This window comes from Gadus macrocephalus, chromosome 22, assembly GCF_031168955.1.
Source record: "Gadus macrocephalus chromosome 22, ASM3116895v1".
NCBI lineage: Eukaryota > Metazoa > Chordata > Actinopteri > Gadiformes > Gadidae > Gadus > Gadus macrocephalus.
This window is the reverse complement of record NC_082403.1, coordinates 19,151,479-19,171,094: the sequence shown is the minus strand read 5'-3', so window position 1 is coordinate 19,171,094 and position 19,616 is coordinate 19,151,479. Positions and strand designations below refer to the sequence as shown.

Below are 19,616 nucleotides of genomic sequence, written 5' to 3'. Positions count from 1 at the left end.
GAGCACGGCTCGCACGTGCCTGACGTGTTCGTCCCAACTGGCACTGTGGGTGATTATGTCATCGATGTAGGCTGCTGCGTAACTGCAGTGCGGCCTTAGGACCTGGTCCATCATCCGCTGGAACGTAGCGGGGGCCCCGTGGACACCAAAGGGCAGGACAGTGTACTGGAACAGGCCCCCCGGCGTCGCAAAGGCCGTCTTCTCCCGGGACGACGGTGTCAGGGGGACCTGCCAGTACCCCTTGGTTAGGTCCAGCGTAGACAGGTACCGGGCCGGTCCCAGCCGCTCGATAAGCTTGTCTACTCAATGCATGGGGTAGGAGTCAAAGTCAGACACTTCATTCAGTCGGCGGAAGTCATTGCAGAACCTATGGGTCCCGTTTGGTTTGGGCACCAGCACGATAGGGCTAGCCCAAGCGCTACGGGATTCCTCGATTACCCCAAGTTTCAGCATCCGCTCTACCTCGGCTCGGATGGCGTTGCGTCGGGACTCGGGCACCCGGTAGGGCGGGATCCGGACCGTCACCCCCGGAGTGGTCCGGATCTCATGGGAGGTCACGAGGTCCGTCCCGGAACGTCCGAGAACACGTCCCGGTTCTGCAGCACCAGCTCCCCTAGTTCTTGTCTCTGGGCGGGGCTGAGGTCGGTCCCCATCGGGACGTCAGGGATCGCGGGCCGAGCCATCAAGACCATGGGTGCCCGTAGGGGAGGGTCGCCCTCACCCCGCCAGTTTTAACAGATTTACATGATAAACCTGGGTGGGCTTGCGTCTCCCGGGTTGCCTCACCTTGTAGTTGATCACCTCGTACGGGCCCTGCCATTTCGCGAGGAATTTGCACTCACTGGTTGGAACCAGCACTAAGACCTGGTCGCCCGGTCGGAAGTTCCGCACGCGCGCCCCCCTGTTATATACGCGCGCTTGGGCCTGTTGAGCACGGGCGAGGTGGTCCCGGACTATGGGCCAGACCTTGGCCATTCGGTCCCTGACGAGCTCCACATGTTCGATGGTGGTCCTATGTGGAGAGGGATGACTCTCCCACGCCTCCTTCGCCAGGTCCAGTATTCCACGGGGCCTCCTCCCATAAAGGAGTTCGAAGGGAGAGAACCCTGTGGAAGCCTGGGGCACCTCGCGAATGGCGTAGAGAACGTGGGGAAGTAACTGGTCCCAATTCTTCCCGTCCGCCTCGATGCTCTTTTTGAGCATTCGCTTGATGGTCTGGTTGAATTGCTCCACTAGCCCGTCCGTCTGTGGGTGATACACCGAGGTCCGGAGCTGGGAGACCTGCAATAGTTTTAGTAGCTCCTTGACCACGCGGGACATGAAACACGAGCCTTGATCGGTGAGGATCTCCTTTGGGAGTCCCACCCGGCTAAAGAGTAGCATTAGCTCTCGGGCTACCGCCTTGCTAGTCGCCGCACGCAGTGGGAGGGCCTCGGGATATCGGGTCGCATAATCTAGTATGACGAGGAGATACCGATGTCCCCGGCTCGTCCTGGGTAGGGGTCCTACAATGTCCAACGCTATTCTCTCGAAGGGGGTCTCGATAATGGGCATCGGTATGAGCGGGCTTTTTTACATCTTTGCGTACACCGGGCCAATAAAACCGCGTCACCACTCGCTCTCGCGTTTTGTCCATGCCTAGATGTGCGCCGAGCAAATGTGTGTGGGCCATGAATAAAACCTTACTCACGTACGGTCGCGGTACCACCAGTTGACGTACAACCTCCCCCTCGCGTACGTCGACCCTATACAACAACCCCTGCTGAGTACAGAAGTGGGGGTGGGTCAGGTGGCTCACTGAGTCCCTCACCTGACCGTCGTGGGCGACCACATGTCCCCGTTGTCCGCAGTGGTAGCAGCGCCGGGTCTCGGGTTCCCCTCGTTCTCGGGGCGGGGTGGACGGCCTGGTCCTCGACGGCGGGGTCGGGGTCTCTCTCCGGCCGGCCCGGGGGTTGGGTTTCGGGCCCGCCGCCAGCCGTTGTGCACACCTGCCAGTTCTCCAGCTGGCGCACAAGGTCGTCCACGGTCTCGGGATGGTGGTGGGCCAGCACCCTCCGGGCGTCGGGAGGCAGCTGTCGCACGGTGTTGTCCACCACGACCCGATCCACGGGGCTGGGTCCCTCTCCGTCTACCATCCACCTCCGGGCTAGCCGACATTGGTGGGCCACCTGGGTCCGTACGGGTCCTCGGACGTCGAACGTCCACTCGTGGAAGTTGAGGGCCTTCGCAGCAAGGCTATGTCCATAGTAGGCCAAGACGGCCGCTTTGAGTGCGGAATACCGGCCCGCGTCCCCGGGGTTGAGGTCCTGACTCGCTTGCTGGGCGGGTCCGGTTAAAAACGGGGCCACTATATAGGCCCACTGGGCCTCTGGCCACCTCTCCCGGGTTGCCACCTGCTCAAATGTCTCTAGGAAGGCCTCCACATCGTCGTCGGGTCCTAGTTTCGTGAGCCGGCTCGTCGGGGCGGTGGTCGGCGGGTCGCGGGTGGCCTGCTGGGTCAGGCGGAGCACCGCCTCCGTCAGCAGGGCCAGGCTGGGGTCCGATTCTCTCGGGCCGGCTGGTCCTGCGGCTGTCCCGGGGTTCTGCATCGACGTCCGCGGGTAATCACCTCCGCGAACGGAGGAACCGCACAGGAAAAAACAAAAAAAACAAAAAAACGAACCACTGCCAAAACCCGGGGTGGGATCCTTACCGTGAGCCGTACGTGGACCGAGTTGCCCGCATCCTCCACCATATGTGGTAACTCGGTTCGGTAGAGGGGCTCAAAGTAAGGACCAGGCAGGGAGTGAGGGTCCAAAGCCTCAAACAGCGGTTTATTTTACTCGGTATCCAATAGCCACACAAGCGCACGCTGTACATCAAAGACGGGGGGTTGCTCGAGACGTGGTCCACGTGTCCGCCGTGCGGCTCACTCCACGGTGTCTTGATCCTCTGGGTCGTCCTCTCTTCCACTCGACTCTTCCCGTTCTGTCGGTCGGTGGCCTCCTTTTAATACCTGGGTGTCTCCTGCCCAGGTGTTCCTCGTTTCCCCGATTGCGGCTCTCGGGAGGTCGGGATTTGTCGCCGGCTGTTGGCCACCGGCGGTATATCCCGGCCTCGACTCTCCCGAACAGGGGGCGTGGCACCGGGGGAATGCCACAGGATACCTTGGAATATCTGCCTGTTTTCTAACAATCTGACCCTAGTTTACAACAAAAACAACACAATTGACGGCAGTTCCTTTGCCGCGTGGTTTTTAGAGCCATGTAAGGATTAGAAGGAGCGGTCTATAGCAACCACCATAGCAACCATAACGGTTAAGTGACTGGATGCAGCCCCGTTGAAAAAAATAGAATTCCACCCTACACACTCTATTATATTAACGATATTTAAATTATTATGACCATGAAGTCTTTATTTGCATAGGTTTACATTTCGTTCTGTGTAGCATGGAAAAATCGGAGAAACACTCCCATTCAGAATGCATTGGTTTACATTTCGTTCTTTGGAGCACGGTTATTTTTTATATATTTATTTATTTTCCGTTTTTGAGGAGGTGCTTCAAAGATGCAAATGTTTCTGCAATAATCCAAAATCCAATGGCAAAACCCGTTGGCTTTTTGTCGAGGGAATCCAGGGCGACGCTCACTTCCGGGTTGGCCAACATACGTCATCCCTCCACCACTCTACTGTAAAAACACATGTTCAAGTTGAATGAGAATAATAATAATAATAATTCTGCCATAGTATTTATTTAAGGGGGGGGGGGGGGGGGAATACAAGTCTTTTGGCCATTCGTAGTGTTGATCAGCAGAGAAATAATTTGTCCGCAAAGACGGTGACGTCGCTTAGCAACGGAAGACGCTGGGGTAGACAAGTCACCGGACCACTACCCATGCAAGTGAACGGAGCGTTCCACGGCATTGAGAAGACCCGTGTAATAAAGGCCTATAATATTTCTGTTTATGGCATAGATTTCTCCTCAGATTAGGCCAATAAACCAATGGTAAAATAAAAATAAAAACGCTCGATCAAAGGCCCGGCCCGAGTATAGTGGTGGGAAATATCGTCCCGACCCGGCCCGCGTCGGGCTCGGGCTCGGGCAGAGAATCTAAACATTGACTGGAACTACTAAGCAGGTGTCTGTAGGGCTATATCAGGAGTTAATGCACGCACTGCAGCCAATCAGAACACGAGTATTCCCCCAGACCGTGGTCTAAACAATATTATTCACGAGTTATAATCAACCCCTACACATCAATATTAATGATAACCCTGTGTAAATTGCAATAAGTGAGGGATACAATTTCGCACGTTGAGCACACAGTTGTGTGACTCGTTTATTTAGCAAGAGAGAAACAGGAAATCAAAACTTGCTGAATGTAAACAAATCCCGCATGGGCTCTGACGTCATGAGACGCTCGTAATCTTTAAAGGGACAGCGATCCCTGAACCACCAAGGCAGTAAACGAGATGCCTAACACAATTGAAAGAACAACACATAACAAAATACTGTAGGTGAATTATGTTACACTCACTGCAACCCATTAAATACGGTATGATTTCTAGATGTCATGGCAACGTCCGCTCGCGACACTGGACTTGCGATCGAGGCATCGACGCGGACGTTCATTCACATAGCCAAAAACAAGAGAATAGACGGCTAGATAAAATAAACATCAAGACATACAATTCTAAAAAGAACAGATGAAGCAGCTACCCTTTTTTCCTTCGCGGTTTGCCTACAGAGCAGCGCACCTGCATTTAATATATCCGTGTATTGTCACAATTTCTCAGTATCAAAGGTGAAAGTAGAAACGGGTGGCCAAAAGCTGTCATATTGTTAGTTATCACAGACAATTTTAAGTAGAAACGGGTGGCCATAAGCTGTCATTTGTTAGTTATCACAGACAATTTTCAACAATGAATGATCTGTACGGAGCTCCATAAGGGACATTAGGGAGAACGCTCCCGGACAGAACCTTAGTTTGGAAGTCATGCTTAGTGACACGACAAATAGCCTACTTCCAATTGAAATACAAAATTTAGAAAATAGGCCTACGTGTCCCTGATCACGTTTCAATAGATTAAATAACGTGACAGTGTCACGTATTTTCGTGAGACCAGGTCCGAGCGTGTGCATGGGTTGAATTGCGTGTGTCTCACGCCGAATGCATGAGACATGAGAGCCCTGTACTTACGTGACACAAACCAGCACCACAAACGTTCCCTCCCGCTTGAGATTACGTCTTTCTTTATAGGTTCATGGGTCTGATTCGCCGATTTCCCATGCTGATATCCCCGGAGATTCTCGTGCATCTTCGACAATTTGGCTATAGATTGTCTCATTACACGCTAAATAATATAATTATAGCCTAATTATATATATAGCCTATACATATATATAGGCAATATATATAATTAGGCAATATATATATTAGAGCTGTCAGTTAAACGCGTTATTAACGGCGTTAACGCAAACCAATTTTAACGGCGTTAAAAAAATTATCGCGCGATTAACGCAAATATTTGATTTACAAAAATAAAAAATAAAAAAAAATCTTTGGCTCAAAACAAAGAAGCAGTAGCCTGACTGCTATGTTCAAATTACATTTGTTCAAAGCAGTCGTTTAATTGCACTATAGGCTCTTTTTTTGTATCGTCCTGTTTTGATCAGTATTTGGCAATGTTGTTATCAATAAAAAATCATTTGCACAAGACAAGCCGATGCACTTCACCATGTTGATAAGAGAATTAAAATGAGAAGAATTATGGGACAAAAAAATCAAGGGATATTTAGCATAGAAAAAGAATTTGCGATTAATCGCGATTAATTGTGAGTTAACTATGACATTAATGCGATTAATCACGATTAAATATTTGAATCGCTTGACAGCTCTAATATATATATATATATATATATATATATATATATATATATAGCATTTGTGGTTTAGGCATAAACATAACTAGGGTGCACTGTACTATCTGCGCACACCCTTTCTGAAGCCTCTCTCTCGCTCTCTCGCTCTCTCTCTCTCTCTCTGTCCCTCCCTCTCTCTCTCTCTCGTACCGTTTTGTGGAGCACGTTAATTGTCTGAGAACACTCCCATTCAGAATGCATTGGTTTACATTTCGTTCTGTGTAGCACGCAAAAAGTCGGACTATCGTGTTCTGGAACACGCTTCAATAGATTAACGTTCGTGCGCAGGAGCACGCAATCGCGTGATACCGGGTTGGTGAGACAGTGACGGAGAGTGTTGGAGGAGGTGGTTGTGAATGGTCTCCACTTTGTTGTGGAAGAACTCCAGGAACCGGGAGCACAGGTCCAGTGCGTCAGAGGGTTGGGGAGCGTCAGGGGGGAGCAGGAGACGGTTGATGGTTGAGAAAAGTTTTTTGGGGTGGTTTTGTTGGTTATTGATAAGCTTGGAGTAGTAGAGTATCCTTGCCTTAGAGAGGGCCTCCTTGTATTCCCTGACATGGTCTTTGTAAGCCTCCTGGTGTACAGTGAGGCCAGATGTTCTATAACGCCTCTCAAGCTGGCGGCCAGCTGCCTTCATGAGGCGAAGCTCAGGAGTAAATCAGGGGGCGGGGCGAGAGAGGGAGACCTGCCGGGTTATGGGAGGGGCAACAGAGTCCAGGCTGAGGGAGAGAGCTGTGTCGTAGAGTTCCACCAGCCCGTCCACAGAGGTGTTAGGAGGGGGTGTGGCCAGGTGGGTCACTAGGGCGGTAGACAGCACAGAAGTGTGCACCTGTTTCGTTTTCCGAAATGTGATGGTACGTTTGCTGGGGAGACGGGGTGTGGGCACAGAGACAGAGAAAGAGATGGCAAGATGGTCTGATATTGCCAGGTCTTCACACTGGAGGTGGCCAGGGGTGGTTCCAGTGGAAAGACATATCGGCATGTAAATCATAAGGTATCAGGTACATATTTCTAAACTGTATGCTCGACTTGCAAGTAAAAATGCAAGTATTAGTATTTGCTTGACTTCCTTCTTTCCATAGGTCTGCTTTGTACTACAGCCAATTTCAGAGCTTTACCACTTCGATCGATGGACAGGCATGCATTAGTTAAAGAAGAAACAGGTACTTGGTTCTATAATCCCTAATTGTATTACTTCAATAAATTCTACCGTTGCCTCACAGTCCTTAAACTGATAGTAGCAAAGATCCCTCATTGTGCGGAGAGCCACTGACACGGAGCGACTCAGTGTCTGTGCAGCCAGGTTCACCCTCATCTTGTGGTTCTCAAAGTAGACATGCTTGTCTGTAATTTTATTGGCAGCATGCAGTCCATCCTCTTTTTGCAGATCATGGAGACAATTTATGTCCCTCCAATGGATCTGTCATCACAATTATGATTATGATCATCACGTCCAGCCATAAATGTGCAAATGGACAGAACACAATATTTAGATAACTTTTAGCAGCAGAGGCATAAATTGCACAAAAAGATCTACAACGATCATCATTTACCTGCAACATATTACGTGCCAACTTGAGCATGTGGCAAGCATCCATCATCAAAAAACACTTCTCGCCAGTCACCTGATGGGGAAACTTGTTTGAAGTGGCTCTCGTGGGTCCCCCTTCAGCTCACAACCAAGTTTGTTGCACATGCTAACATTAGAGGCATGCCCATCCATTGTTAGACATACCACCCGAATGCCCCGTGCATGCAGATCCTCCAAAGCCTGACTGAGAAGGACCCCCTGTGGTTCTGGAGAGAGAGACCTGGTCAGGAAGTATGCAATGGGAGCCTTCCAATGTCCTTGTAGGCCAACCACCATGAACACAAGAGCCAACATCAGTCTCATTGTTTCCATCACCCATGTCTACAAAACCAGACATTGACATGTCTGGTTTGTGCAATATAACATTATTATATGTGCAATATAATAATGTGGATTATATTGCACATGTTTTTTGATGGACATGGCATCCAACATGAGCAAAACACATCCATATTTAGTCGGGTCTCCCTGGCATCTTCTCTCCAGCATATCCAGCATCATCTTGTTCAGGCCAGGCTTTGCATCTACCAAACGCAGCCATCTGTAAAAATATTGAGAAGAAGCTATAACGTGTTGGCATCAGTATTTTCCAAAAATTCAATCGGACAACATTAGGCCTACCTACCTTTGGAATGTTTGTGGATGTGGGAGGGGAAAATGTCGAGTCTCTCTGAGGTATTTGTATGCCTTTGGACCATGTAGATGGAGCGTGAGCATAAACTCTCTGATTTCCTGTGTGTACTCATGGCCCTGCTTTGCCACAAAGTCCATCTTAAGATCTGAAATGTTATAAGCAAAGATTAATTAGACCCCTTCAGATAATAACCAAGGAGTTTAATAAAGAGAGTAAAAATAACATGTACATGTTATTGTTATTAGAATTTCAAAGTGCTAATTTTGTCTTACCTGAGTAGAATGAAAGCTTCTCACTTAGCTATTTATTAATGAGGTTATTTTCCCTCAAATCCCCCAAAATACCATTCAATGTGGTCTTTGCCCTCTTTTCTCTGGACATGGCATTCTTCTTTCCTCGCTTCAGACTTTCCACTCTTGCCAAATATTCATTGATTTTTGCCTTAACAGTGGTAGGAGAAGCAGGCAAGGCATAGCCATGATCCTAGTAGAAAGAGGGACGAACACTGTTTGAGTAATGTTTCACTAGACATGGTCTTAGTAAAAAGAAAGAGGGATGAACATGGTTTGAGTAATGTTTCACTTAACAAACATCACTTTGACACCACTAGTTTATGGCCCAAATCCACATTCTTTCTTATAGTCATAAGCTATCAAAGCCAGTTATTTGTGAGTGTGTTTAATATGAGTGGCAGCAAAATGTGAGATTCTAATATGTCCAGGAACATTATTATATGATGTTTAAAGTAGAAATACATCATTAGGCTGAGGTTGTGGGTGTGAGGTTGTCATTTCTGGGGAATCGTTAGAGGCCACAGACTTTCTTCAGCTCTTCTGGAGGTAGACGTAGCCCTGCCCTTTACCAACTGAAATGAAGAAACATTATGCATAATACATAATACAATATATAAAAGGATACGTTTGTTTGACAATAGAATAGTTACATTTATGATTGCTAATAGCCTTATGATGATACACCTACTTTTTGGAGGTCAACCGGGAAGCTGAAGAGGGATGGAATAACACCATCACGTAGTCTGACAATCTGACCCGTCCTGTCAAAATCAGCTTGCTTAAAATGTTGACTACAGACAATTGAATAATCACTTGCAGTGAATCCTTCTCTCCTCAAAGCCACTTCCCACTTCTTCCTCATATCTTTGTCTTTGGGAAACCTTCAAAAGTGTCAGATGTAATCTAGGTCAATGCTTATGGAATATAATTGATTAAGTCTCAGTTCATAGCCGGGTGAACACATTGCCTAGTTAAACAGTTATCCCAAGATTGCCCCATTCCAGGTGTCAAGTGTGGCAGGGCCTTTTCCTATTTATCACACATTTTGTCCCACACATTTCACGAAGGTGGGCGAAACAAAAATGGTTTGAAAAGCTAGACTAGCTATACTGTATAGCCACGGTCCATCTGATTGTCTAGTTAGTTAACATATATCTTATCTTCATCATTTATTTATTCAAGTATGTCATTTTTTCATTTCATTGACAAGCAATTCTATTATGGTCATACTCTTGTTTATTAGCCTAGCTGGCTATGATTTCAGTACTATCGAAGACAAGAATACTGTTAATATTCTTTTCACAAAATACAACCAATAGTACGGTAATGTTAAATCTTACTTGTGAAAAGTAATCCCCCGACTCCTATTGTCAACGGTCCGCTCATTTGAGCAGGAATACGCTGAACACCAGCCCGGCAACCTGTTTCTGCTGTAGACGCCTACTGTCAATTTATGCTGCTCCCGTGTGGGTACCGGCTCCTCATCCCCACTTTAAGATGGCAGCCGAATGTCTCGCGTCCCAGCAGCCAATGCTGCGTCTATGATATCGGATGTCTATGGGTCCCATGGGCTCTACTGGAAGGGGATCGACTTCGCTACTCTATGCGCGACCAGATAGTAATTTCTGCCTTTTTTTAGTGGGTCGGATCATTTGGATCAGCTCACCAACAAGAGCCTTCTCTTTTGGCTCCCAAACGGCTCTATCTTCATATTACTACTTATAATTCAGCCAAATGTAGCCCGTTCTGACTTATGATTAGTATGTGTAGGCCAATAACCACCTTAATTATTCAATACATTCTTTATACTGTAGTATTCAAAAGTAAAAATTATATTTTATAGTATCAATAAATTGCTGTATCCGATTGTTTTCATTGCATTTACAAAAAAACTAAAAACACGTCAAAATGAGAATACCCAAACCACCATGTGTCAGCAACATCTTGGTCATTAAACGTTGTCAAGGTAACATGTGCTCTGAAATGCTGTCCCAATCCCATATATACCTATCTGAGGCCATGTGGCCTCACACAGTCGGTCACTTAGCACCTGAGATTAATTAAGTCCATGAGTCCTTAGTCCTTAGTCCTCAGGGCTCACTTTTGGATTCGGCCAATGTGTACTGTGAGTAAGGTAAGGGCGGGGTACTACATTCCAAAGCCTGCGGTGATGAAGATATACAAGAATCAGACTCCAATTGGCACCAACTGCTCTGTGGGGATGTAAACCAGAGTAATAGTTAGGTGACGTGAGTATTTCTACTTTAAACATCATATCATAATGTTCCTGGACATATTAAAATCTCACATTTTGCTGCCACTCATATTAAACACACTAAAAAATAACTGGCTTTGATAGCTGATGACTATAAGAAAGAATGTGGATGTGGCCCAGTAATACGATAAGAAGTTTGGTAAGCCAAGTCCACCTGAAAGTCCTCTCCACTCCAAGGCAGTTTTGCAGATTCTAGGATATATTCCCGCCCATATGAATTGAGAGAAATCAGAGTCGATAGATTTAAAAAAAGGTCTCGGTAAAAAGATGGGAAGGCATTGGAAGAGGTGTACATAACAAGGTAAAACATTCATCTTGACTATTTGTACTCTCCCTGCTAGTGAAAGGGGTAAACGACTCCACTTTTGTAGGTCCAACTCCACTTTTGTTGTGAGAGCCGCAAAATTTTGTTCACGCAGGGACCTTATAGATTGTGTAATGGCGACACCCAAGTGTTTAAACCGTGGGCTGGAAAGTTGGACCGGTATATGTCCAATAAATGTCCAAAGCTGGCTGATTAACATGGAGGTCAAGTGTTGTGATACGACAATGGGTGAGTATTGCGTGGATACTACCGAGGGAATAAGTGTGTCAATGAAAAAATAATCTTTACGTGAAAAAGTAGGAGAAGTCTGTACCCACACAGCAGGAGACTCCTAGGCGGATCCGCCTTCAAGTCGCCAAACCCGCGTAAGCTGTCTCATCCGTTTGGGCGCCGCCCAGAGGATCAGCTCCGCCTCCGAAAGTTCTACTGTCATACAGCGGATCCTGAGCGGACCCATGTCGGATCCCTGTGTAGCCCTGTACAAAAACCACAAGTTACAGAGCATAAAAAATAATTAACAGTATAATAAAATGCTGTGTTTAATGTTCATAAATAAATAGAGTTCATAATAATAAAATGGGTTAAAATGTGTGCGGGTTAAAAGCATAAATATAATACGTTTAATAAAACTATTTACAGTTAAAAGATAAATTAATATAAAGGTCTTTAAGTTTATCAAGTCTAAAATATTTGTGAATTCAGGATATAAAAGAGGAAGAAGCCGTGTTTATGTTTAACTTAACCCTTTACCTGTCACACGTAAATCATTTAATTTCTGTTTTGTCTTTGGTTGTATTAAAACTTCACAAGCCAATCCGAATAAAGTCTCACCGTGTAAAGGGCGGGACTAGTGCAGCAGGTTAGCGTGGAGAGTAGTGAGCACATGTAGAGAAAGAAACCTGACCGGACTGAGAGCTAAGAGGAGGCATCGTAGTGTGGGAAGCAGTTAAGTTTTATCGTGAGGTCGACAACTCGTGGTCCTGATTTAAACTTCTTTGTGACCTGCAAAAAGGTGAATACAATGTGTATGCCTCCATTGTGCTATATCTAACTGTTATAGTAACGAAGAGTACTGGATGTGTAACGCGGTTAGCGACGTGCTAGTTAGTGGTAGCATTCTGTGTTAATGTGCCCGCATATCGTAGTTTTGTATTGTGACTTAAGTTAACGCAAAGCTAATGCTAGTTCGATATGAAATAGTGTTTGATATTATGGCTCATTGGATAATATGCTTAACGGAGCTGGACGTTGGAGAGAGAGGGGTTTCCAGCAGATGGCCCTGCTGTTTCTGTGTTTTCTTCCTTGTGACTTCGCCACCGCCATTGCCCACGTGTGTGTTTGGATTGCCACCGCCATTGCCATTATCTTCGTGAGAATATCATCCCCCAATCCCTTTCTGCCCCTACTAATTACACCCTGGATTTCGTGAGTACTGACTTACACATGCACGTGCTTTTATTTTGAGCTCAACGCTGAGTGAAGCGGCCAGTACAGTTTTTAGGCCCCACCGCACACAAGCTTCAAATCAGGCCTGCAACGGGTTAACCTCATTTAAAGTGTGTTGTTAATTTGATTGTGTGTGGTACATTGAGTTTGCATTGTTGTAAATTGGAGAATCCTGTGCATCTGATTTTATTTATTTTATTTGTTTATTTTCCTAAAATACATTCAACTAGTATTTCATTTTGTGAATAAATATGTGAATGAATACTTTTACATTTAAAATACAGTTGTGGTGGTCATTTATTAAAATTATCTAACAGTAACATATGAATAAAAGTTGTAGTTTCCTACAACGAGCCCAGGCCCAGTCTTATTGTATTAACCACTCTAGATTTATTATTTAACTACATCGGACAAGGGTTACATAAAATGGAGGCCCCGCTGGGATAATATTAAACTAAAATGAATTAGACAAGCAAAAGTAACATGACCCCACAACTTTAAGAGCATTTATTTAAAGTAACGTGCTAACAGTAACTAGAAGTAATTAAAGTAAAGTACAACAATGGCAGTCCTAGCAAACAGTCCATCACAACGTGAGCTAATTAACTGGTGCAAAGGAGAATCAGTAGATTTAAAGCATGCCTTCCTGTTACATGGAGTGCCTGAAGGTGTTTCAAGAGAAGACATTGAAGAAACAGCAGGGACCATCAAAACTTGGGGAAGAGTTAGAGTTAAGGGAAAAATGTTTCACCATCAACAGCAATCGCTGATGGTGTTATGTGAGTGTCGTGAAGAGATCGACCCCTCTAAAATCCCACCTGAGATAATGCCTATAAGTGGAGGAAGTAGTTGGAAAACTATCTGCTACACAGAGCCTCAGCTTGATAACTTTGAAGAGAAGCTACTTACCTTTTTGCAGAGTGAAGGGAGAACCTTGGAGGACATCAAAGGTCTATGTTCCCCCACCAAAGAAAGTAACAGCAACCCTGAAGACATCATCCGTGCAGTCGGTGATGTTATGAGCAGAACAAACAAACAACCTGACAGTCACCCATACAGACGTCTGCGGACATTCTCCGGGATCAGTCCCACTCCCACTGGAGAAGAGACCTTAGACAACTGGTTGGAGCAAGCAACACTCTTAGTAGAGGAAGTTGAGTGCTCAGACAAAGAGAAACGACGTCGGATACTGGAAAGTCTCAAAGGGCCCTCCTTTGAGATCATTCAAGCTGTGCGCCTGACTCAACCTGATGCTAGCCCACGTGAGTACATAGAGGCTATAGAGAGCATTTTTGGTACAGTAGAGTCCTCAGAAGAACTATATCTGTCGTTCAGAGCCCTCCACCAACAGCCTGGTGAGCGTCCGTCTGAGTTCCTACGAAGAGTAGAGAGATCTCTTGTCAAAGTAGTACAAGGAGGTGGCTTACCTGTTAGCGCTGCCAACAGCACTCGTTTAGAGCAGCTTCTTAGAGGGTCCACCTCTGAACTCATGTTGTTACAGTTGAAAATTAGGGAGCGGAGTAGTAATCCCCCTACATTCTTGAACCTGTTAAGAGAAGTGATGGAAGAGGAAGGTCGCCAGTCAGCCAGACAAAGCCAAGTGTCACACCTGCGTCCTCAGCGTGTACGCACCGTCCAAGCTGAAAAGGAGAAAGAACCTGAATCAGTCTCTAGGAGTGAACTGCAAGCTCGGATTCAAGAATTGAGAGCGCAGTTAGAGCAGAGAAGCAACCCACAACCTCAGCCACCATCTGATGAGTCCTTTAACGGTCTTACAGAGAAACAAAAACAGAGAAATGAGTCACAGAGTGAACTGCAATCACTAAAGAAACAAGTGAAAGCACTAGAAAGTAAAATGAGTGTAATGGCAGTGAATTACACATCAGAACAAACACCCCAGCCACACCGATACAAAGCAGCTACGGGTTACAAGCCCGCTCATTCCAGAGTCTCCTCTCCCCGACAAGACAATGATGAGTTTTTCTGTTATCGGTGTGGGGAAAATGGCCACATAGCCACCAGATGTACTGCCCCTGAGAATCTTCAGAAAGTCATTAGAAAACTCATACGCTTGGCGCGTGTTTCCCCTCTTTCCCACAAAGAGAACCCGCAGCCTGCAGCTGAAGAACACTGTGTAGCTAGAACCAATAAGGTTGAAGTCCCAGAGACCAACACTGACTTACCTGAAGGTCTTGTAGGTCCATCATTTATTCACACCATCAAAGTTAATGATGTAGTCTGCGATGCTCTCATCGACAGTGGGTCTAATGTGACTATCATCTTTGAAAGCTGGTATAACAAACACTTACTTGCTGTCCCGATAAAACCCCTCCCTGGCCTTGGACTCTGGGGCCTTGCTGACACTGAGTATCCTTACAAAGGATATGTTGTTGTTGAGATGGAGTTTTCAGAAGAGATCACTGGTGTGACGGGACGAGTAGAAGTGCTCGCCTTGATTTGTCATGAGCCAAGAAACCAACAACAAACCCCTGTGCTGGTTGGAACCAACACATCTCTGTTCCGCCGACTATGGGAACTGGCGAAGACAAAAGGTGACGAGAACACTGTGTACTCAATGAGAATACAGTCTGTTTATGCCCCTGTTAAAGCACAAGAGCAGTCAACAAAAAATGAAGTCTTGGGACAGATAAAGTGGGAAGGACCCGGTTCACTCTCCATTGCTCCAGGTGCAAAGTACTATGCAACGTGCAAAGTGGAAAGACAGAGTGCCCCGTCCAAGGATCTTGTACTGATTGATGCACCCACTGACCAGTTGCTCCCCAACAGTTTGCTGGTACAGCCTGGTGTGCTCTCAGACGCCAACATAGACAACAACAGTTTCACTGTCCTCATTCAAAATGAGTCCAAAAAGACAACTTCAATCCCAGTTGGGACCGTTGTTGCTGAGATGTATGCTGTGGACACAGTTACCCCAGTCAGGCCTTCCGACCTCACAGCTGAAACCATAGACCCAAGTCTCTTTAATTTCGGAGACTCTCCCATTCCCAAAGAGTGGAAGAGTCAGCTTCAGCAGAAGTTAGCTGAGAGGCGGAATGTTTTCTCACTGCATGAGTGGGAGGTTGGTCGTGCAAAGGGTGTTGAACACCACATACGCCTGCATGACCCCAGACCCTTCAGGGAAAGGTCAAGGAGACTAGCCCCTGCAGACATAGACGATGTGCGGCGGCACATACAACAACTGCTGGCAGCTGGAATTATCACAGAGTCCCGTAGCCCATACGCCTCACCGATCGTTGTAGTTCGCAAAAAGAATGGGAGTATAAGAATCTGTATCGACTACAGAACACTCAACAACCGCACCACACCAGACCAGTACACAATGCCACGCATTGACGACGCCTTGGATTCTCTATCCGGCAGCCAATGGTTCTCAGTCCTAGATCTGCGCAGTGGCTATTACCAGATAGAGATGGCTCCGGAGGACAAAGAGAAGACAGCGTTCATTTGCCCTCTTGGTTTCTATCAATTTGAGCGCATGCCACAAGGAATCACAGGAGCGCCGGCAACGTTTCAGCGCTTAATGGAAAAAGCTGTTGGGGATATGCATCTTCTGGAAGCTCTCGTGTACTTGGATGATATCATCATTTTCGGCAAGACACTTGAAGAGCATGAGCAACGTCTTTTCAAGGTACTGGATCGACTAGAGGAGGTCGGATTGAAGGTTTCTATTGACAAATGTCAATTCTGCCAGCCTGAGGTTAGGTATGTGGGTCACATCGTTTCTGCTAATGGAATAGCTACTGATCCAGACAAAGTGGAAGTAGTCAAGCATTGGAAAGAGCCCACTCACCTGAAACCTCTGAAGTCCTTCCTCGGATTTTGCAGTTACTATCGAAGGTTCATTGCAAATTACTCTGCCATTGTCCGTCCTCTTTCTGAGCTCACCAAGGGTTATGCCCCCACTTGGAAAGACCCCAATTTCAAAAAGAGTGTCGACCCAAGCAAAGTCTATTTCAAGCCATCAGAGCTTTTCGGAGAACGGTGGACTCAGGCCTGTCAGGCCGCTTTTGAGCGTATCCGTGACTGTTTGATCAATGCCCCAGTGTTAGCATTCGCTGACCCCACTAAGACGTACATCTTACATGTGGAAGCCAGTATGAATGGCCTAGGCGCTGTCCTGAACCAGGAATATCCTGAGGGCCTCAGACCAGTAGCTTTCGCCAGTCGGAAGCTTAAAGACTCAGAGCACAACTATCCAGTCCATCAATTGGAATTTCTGGCATTAAAATGGGCTGTCGTGGACAAGTTTCACGATTACTTGTATGGAGCTAAGTTTACTGTAAGAACTGACAACAACCCATTAACATATGTGTTGACCTCTGCCAAACTCAGTGCAGTCGGACATCGTTGGCTCGCTGCCCTTGCCACCTACGAGTTCACCATCCAATATCGACATGGGAGGCAAAATATCGATGCTGATTTGTTGTCTCGACAATACTCTCCAGAGGAGGCTAAAGAGTGGACTAGTGTCCCACCTGCTGGCATCAAAGCCCTCTGCAAGCGAGCCTGCATCAGTGGAGAGGCTGATGTGCCCGACAGTTTGGTGGACCAGTTGGGAGCTCCTGCTGCAGCTGTACCAGAAGCTTATGTGTTCCCAGTGAACCTTAGCATGAACGTGCTGGATCAGCTAAGTCCGAAAGATATCCAGGCATCACAAGACATGGACCCAACAATTGGGCCATTAAAGAAGGCACTGGAAAAGAATAAAGGGCTGACATGCTCAAAAAATGATTCACCTGAGACTGTGTTGCTCTTACGCGAAAGCCGAAAGTTGGAATTAAAGGATGGATTACTCTACAGAGTAAAAGAAAAAACATGCGGAAAACAGATCAAACAACTTGTCTTACCAGCCAGATACCGCCCAATGGTGTTAAGGTCTCTACATGATGAGTGCGGACACATGGGAATGGAACGCACTACCGAACTGATCAAAGACAGATTTTATTGGCCGCGAATGACAGCTGAGGTCGAGCAGTACATTCAAACCTGTGGTAGATGTATCTCCAGGAAGACACTCCCTCAGCATGCCTCGCCTTTGAATCAAATAACAAGTAATGGCCCTTTAGATTTAGTCTGTATTGACTTTTTGCAGATAGAGCCTGACTCTAGAGGTGTTGCTAATGTGTTGGTAGTGACAGACCATTATACACGTTACGCACAAGCATTTGCTACAAAAGATCAAAAGGCTATCACCGTTGCAAGAGTATTGTGGGAGAAGTATTTTGTGCACTACGGCCTACCTGCACGGATACACTCGGATCAAGGACGAGATTTTGAAAGTCGCCTGATCAAAGAACTCTTGTCCATGCTTGGGGTTCGGAAGTCAAGAACATCCCCCTATCACCCACAAGGGGACGCACAACCAGAAAGGTTCAGTAGAACACTTTTAGCAATGCTTGGTACCCTGGACACTGTAAAGAAACAAAGTTGGAGTCAACATATCACCCACCTGGTACATGCATACAATTTCAACAAGAATGATTCCACAGGATACTCCCCTTATCATCTCATGTTTGGAAGGGAGGCAAGGTTACCCATTGACATCTGTTTTGGGATCTCGCCAAATGGTGAAAGTGAAACCTCCTACCAACAGTACGTCGCCAGGATGAGGAAAGAGTTACAAAAAGCCTACCAACTGGCATCTGACACTGCTACAAAGAGTCATCTGAAAAACAAAGCTTGCTATGACCACCGTGTGAGAGATTCACCTTTGGAGAAAGGTGACAGAATTCTCATTCAGAATTTGGGTCTAAAAGGCAAGCATAAACTCCAAGATCGATGGAAATCAACACCATATGTTGTTGTGGAGAAGTTGCCTAATCTGCCTGTTTACAAGGTCAAACCAGAGCATGGTACAGGTGTGGTAAAAACTCTTCATCGAGACCACCTGTTTCCCATCGGGTACATGGTTAGGTTGTCTAACCAATCAGATGATACAAACTCTGCTCGGAGACCTGTAACAAGAGCTCAACTTACCCGGAAACATCTATCAACCAAGTCTGAAGAAAGTGACACGGAGTCCTCAGGCTCAGAGTTTGAAACTGTCCACAATCCTCCAGATTTTGATGTGGATGAGGTCAGGAAACATGATAAATCAACCTGTGGAGGATGAACAGAGTCAGAGTTCTGAAGAAAGTGAAAACTCTGAAGAGGATGACGAATTTGAAGAGGAAAACTGTGAAGCTGCAGAAAATCAACAACTTACAGAAACAGAGTATGAGGAACCGCCTGAAGGTGCTGCACCTCCTCTGTCACACTCTTATGTCCAAGAGACATATACTGAATCTGCGGAAGATTTGCAAGATTCAGAAGAGGGAGCAAGCTCACCTCTGTTAAACAGAGCCAGACGTGATAAAGCTGCTAAAAGCGCTAGAAGTGAAAGTGAAAGGTCTTCTACAATCCGGAAATCCCTGAGAAAACCAAAGCCATCTATGAGATTCACTTATGAGAAACCTGGTCATCCATCTTGTGAACCAGTTACCATCATGCACCATGGCATGGTCATCCAACTCAAGTTAAACCCTCCAAACCAAGACAACGAATCAAGGAAAAAGTCCAAAACATCCAAAAGGTACATGGAGGAGGAGAACAAAAAACACCTTTCCAAGTTGAAGAGAGACAAAAGGTGTGATGAGGACATCTACACGTTCAGAAGAGGGAGGGTGTAGCTCTGTACAAAAATCTTCCAAGTTAAAGAGAGACAAAAGGTGTGATGAGGACATCTACACGTTCAGAAGAGGGAGGGTGTAGCCCTGTACAAAAACCACAAGTTACAGAGCATAAAAAATAATTAACAGTATAATAAAATGCTGTGTTTAATGTTCATAAATAAATAGAGTTCATAATAATAAAATGGGTTAAAATGTGTGCGGGTTAAAAGCATAAATATAATACGTTTAATAAAACTATTTACAGTTAAAAGATAAATTAATATAAAGGTCTTTAAGTTTATCAAGTCTAAAATATTTGTGAATTCAGGATATAAAAGAGGAAGAAGCCGTGTTTATGTTTAACTTAACCTTTTACCTGTCACACGTAAATCATTTAATTTCTGTTTTGTCTTTGGTTGTATTAAAACTTCACAAGCCAATCCGAATAAAGTCTCACCGTGTAAAGGGCGGGACTAGTG

At 45.9% G+C, this 19,616-nt stretch overlaps 1 protein-coding gene across 1 annotated transcript; it reads left to right on the top strand.

Annotated features, from left to right (window-relative positions):
• The first annotated feature begins 12,552 nt into the window (after positions 1-12,552).
• On the top strand, positions 12,553-19,603 carry LOC132451148 (uncharacterized). The gene has a single exon (XM_060043473.1). The coding sequence runs from the start codon at positions 13,029-13,031 to the stop codon at positions 18,597-18,599; it is 5,571 nt and encodes a 1,856-aa protein (XP_059899456.1). The 5' UTR covers positions 12,553-13,028; the 3' UTR covers positions 18,600-19,603.
• Positions 19,604-19,616: the final 13 nt, after the last annotated feature.

Bases quoted from the DNA above. Each gene is read 5' to 3' on its own strand.
- LOC132451148 (XM_060043473.1), top strand. From the start codon at position 13,029: ATGGCAGTCCTAGCAAACAGTCCATCACAACGTGAGCTAATTAACTGG.